Source organism: Pinus tabuliformis, chromosome 5_1 (genome assembly GCF_031772625.1).
Source record: "Pinus tabuliformis cultivar Carrire ecotype Pingquan chromosome 5_1, CPIR1, whole genome shotgun sequence".
In the NCBI taxonomy this organism is placed as follows: Eukaryota; Viridiplantae; Streptophyta; class Pinopsida; order Pinales; family Pinaceae; genus Pinus; species Pinus tabuliformis.
In genome coordinates, this window is record NC_142305.1 from 220,374,558 (window position 1) to 220,378,486 (window position 3,929).

Below are 3,929 nucleotides of genomic sequence, written 5' to 3' on the forward strand. Positions count from 1 at the left end.
TATTGATCGAGTCAATATGGTCAATGAATATTATTCTCCTTTGCCTTGGTTAGAATAGATTTCATTCTCTGATCCTTTCGATTATACGTTTCCAACTGATGAAAGTATCATGGAGGTTATGAATTCAGATGAAATTCCATGGAATGATCACCATCACTGTTCATCTTTTATAACTAGCCTTGACAAAATTGAGAATGACTTTTCAAATATGTTTTCACCTAACATAGTAAATAATCCAAAATCACCTATTTCAGTATTTCAATCTGAATCTAAAATAAATTTTGGGAATATACCTGCGAGCATCCCCATCGACATCTCAGTTAAAACAAGGATTGTTGAAAATATTCACATAGGTGCCTCATGCTTAATTGAAGAAATTTGAACATATAAGGCCCTATTTCAAGAATTCTGTAACATGTTTGCCTGGTCCTATGAGGAAATGCCAGGAATTTACCCAAGCATTGTAATACACAAAATTAAGACTTACCCAGATGCCAAGCTGATCCAAGATATTTTACTTATAGATGCATCAAAATTACATATAACATAGTTAATTAACCATGGAACTTAACACATAAAAAATTTGGAAATAATTAGAAGAACACAAAAACCATGACACAATGATTTTATTACATAGTTCATGCAGTTTGGACTACGTCTCTAGGCCCTGTTCAATAATGGGGAGACCTTCTTTTTATTAGTGGCATAAAAAGATAAAAGTACAACAACAAGAAATTACAACCCTTATACCTTCAAGTTGATATATTGGTAGAGAATAGAGAGCCCAAATTTGAAAATAGACAAAACCACTAAAATCTTGGCGAAAAATAGAGCAAAAACGCCTATCCAAACTCTCAATTTGGATAATCGAGCCTTCTACAACCTTCTCAGAACCTCCCTGCTGCTGAAGGCAAGGTTCTGGCCCCCAGGGTCTGATGTATGTAGTAAAATATATGTATTCAACCAGTCCTCTCTCCCCTTTCTTTGACACAACAGTTATATATATAAGATCATGGCGACATCCCTCAAAATCGAGCAGTTCCAACATAATACCCAAGGTTAGCAGGTGGAAGGATTCAAGGCAACAACCCTTCCGTAATAGAAAATCCAATGTCTAATAAAGCAACCCACTACAGCATCAAATGAGTCTCAATGACGGGTTAATCGGTGCTTCCAACTTATCGGAAGACAATCAAATCCCGGACACAGACATCCTGTGATAACTACAGATCCACCATGAGTATTCACCATATGCCATAATGTTTCACGTCCGACACTCCCATCACATTATCGAATTCGGTGTGAAATCCTCGGCACACTGGTTATCACTCTACAACATCTATGGACTCGTTGGGTTTATTAATCATGATATATAGTATATCGGGTCCGGGCCCCTTATTGCAATATCACAATCGACGCCCACTGCGAAATTGCAATCGACACTTTTTCCCGAACCACATCGCAAGAAACAGCTCTTTTTTGCGATTGTGATATGCGATGTATATGGCATCACATTTAAGTCTTGCCGGGACCGATTCGTAACTCCTCTGGCCTGCGATATGCGATATCGCAATCGCAGCCGGGAATGCCAAGGGCTGATTCTTCCTTAAGAGCTCCTCCTTTTCACTGATATGCGATATGCGGGATCCAGTGGCATCTTTCCATGTGGAACTCCCTTATTTGCTAAAACTATGCCATGTCATCTTCTCCCTGCTACCTAGACAAGTCAAACTCAAACTTTTACTTGCTCTAACTTTGTCATCTGGACTCAGATTTGAGTGACGTTCACACCGTTGGAATCAGGATGACGAGAACTTCAATATGATGCTAAGCTTATCCAGATTCTTCCACTTTGATTTTTGAGCCTTTTGTCATGCCACTGGTACTTTTCTGAAGATCCACCTAGATCAATCCTCCCCACTAAGAGCTTTTGGACCACCAAAAGAATTTTCAGTCAATTGGTAAGTGAGGAAATTGCTCCCTCAATTTTTCCTTCTCCATCCATCGAGCTTTTCTTGGATGCATTCCTTTGAAGCTAACACAGATGTACTCAACATCTCCCCGTTCTGAAATTTTGGTCCTTCGATCGAGTATGATATCTTCGGGCAACTTATCTAGATACTGGAGTTTAAAATTATCTACTGTAGGAATCTACGCAACCTCCTTGGTATCCATAATCAATGGAGGTTCATAAAGCTTCAGGTTTTCCACATTTACCACGGAGTACATTTGCATATAAGTAGGAAATTCAAGGTGAAAATATTTGTCTCCAATCTTTGCCAATATGGTGAAGGGACCATATCTAATGGGTCTCAGTTTCTTCCCTTCTCCCTTCATCCTATCTTTGCTGATATGGAGCCATACTTTGTCCCCAGCTTGAAACTGATGGTTAAATTGGTGCTTATCATGTCGAGCTTTATACTGAGCTTGACTCTTCTCCAACTGCTCCATCATTGCCTGATGAATTACCTGTATCCACTGAATGAACTTCTGTGCCTTTTCGCTATCATCTCGTCCATTGCCATCTTCCTCTTTCCCAAAGACCATGTCCAAGGGATCTCTGGGTAGATAACCAAAACATGACTCAAACGGTGAGCTTTATGTAGATGAATGTGTTGCTCGATTGTATGCATGTTGCACATAAGGAAGCTGACCATCCCATAACTTGGGATGTTTCCCACAACAGCGTCATAAAAATTGTACCATGGTATGGTTGACAACCTCTGTCTATCCATCGGTCTATGGATGAAATGTCATACTTATTTTCAGCTTGGTGGCCATCATTCTCCACACTTTGGTCCAAAACTCAATAGATGTGGGCAACCCAAAATGGACCCAAATATGCTAAAAGAAAATAAAAGCAGTCTGCTCAGCAGTGACCTGCTTTTTACAAGGCATTAAAATACACATTTTACTAAACCTATCCACAACAACATACAAATAGTCGTGACCTTTCCTAGACATCGGTAAGCCTCCTACAAAGTCCATGGACACACTTTCCCATGGTCGACTTGGAATAGGGAGTGGTGTGTAGAGCCCAAGTTTTCTATTAGAGGGATTTGAAACAAAACACAACACACAACCCTTTACAAAGCGAATCACAATGTTTTTCATATGAGGCCAAAAACAAAACCTCCACAAATCACATAAAGTTTTCTCAATGCCAAAATGACCAGACACGAGAGAGGTATGAGCTTCTTGGATTACATGAACCCTTTCATCACTAGGTATACATAATTTTCCAAGGTGGTACAATAGATTTCGCTGCAAGTAATAATTGTCCACCTACAATCCACGAGTCAATTTTGCATATATTTTGTTTAAAATCATTATCGTTAGCATATTGTTCAATATAACTTTCTAACAACACATAAACATTTTGCAAAACTACAAATGAAAAAATATGAGGGTGAGAAAGAATATTTGCTACTTTGTTGCTTGTGCCCTTCTTATATTTTATTACCAAATGAAACTGTTGGAGGAATCCCATCCATCTGAAGTGACGAGCTTGCTGAAGCTTGGTTTGTGACTGAAGATATTGCAAGGGATGATGATCTATGTGGATGATGGTCTCCTTACCGATTAGATTGTTGACCTAGATTGTCATTGATGTCAATATGGCAATATTCTGGATGAGTAAACAATGATGTGAAGCCAAGCAAAGTGGATCCATGAAGAAACAGGAGCAAGAAGCCAAGGAGAAAAGCCATCAGAAGAGGAACACATCAGAGGAATATTGTAGAATTCAGCGAAACATGGAGAGGAGAAGAAGATATAGAGGAATCATAATGGGTCTTTGAATCCAGTTGAAGAATCAGAGTGAATCTCAAAGAGAATCAACGATGTATGAATTCGAAGAAGGCAGGCTCAGAGAGAGTTGAGCAACGGAAAAGTGAAAGGCCAAAACCTTGAAGAAAACTTGAAACCAC

At 39.2% G+C, this 3,929-nt stretch overlaps 1 protein-coding gene across 1 annotated transcript; it reads right to left on the minus strand.

The window, feature by feature from the left end:
* Positions 1-2,151: 2,151 nt before the first annotated feature.
* Positions 2,152-2,547, minus strand: LOC149164194 (uncharacterized). The gene has a single exon (XM_089429397.1). It carries the CDS (start codon positions 2,545-2,547, stop codon positions 2,152-2,154), a length of 396 nt encoding a protein of 131 aa, XP_089285523.1.
* Between the last annotated feature and the right edge of the window lie 1,382 nt (positions 2,548-3,929).

Bases quoted from the DNA above. Each gene is read 5' to 3' on its own strand.
- LOC149164194 (XM_089429397.1), bottom strand. From the start codon at position 2,547: ATGGTCTTTGGGAAAGAGGAAGATGGCAATGGACGAGATGATAGCGAA.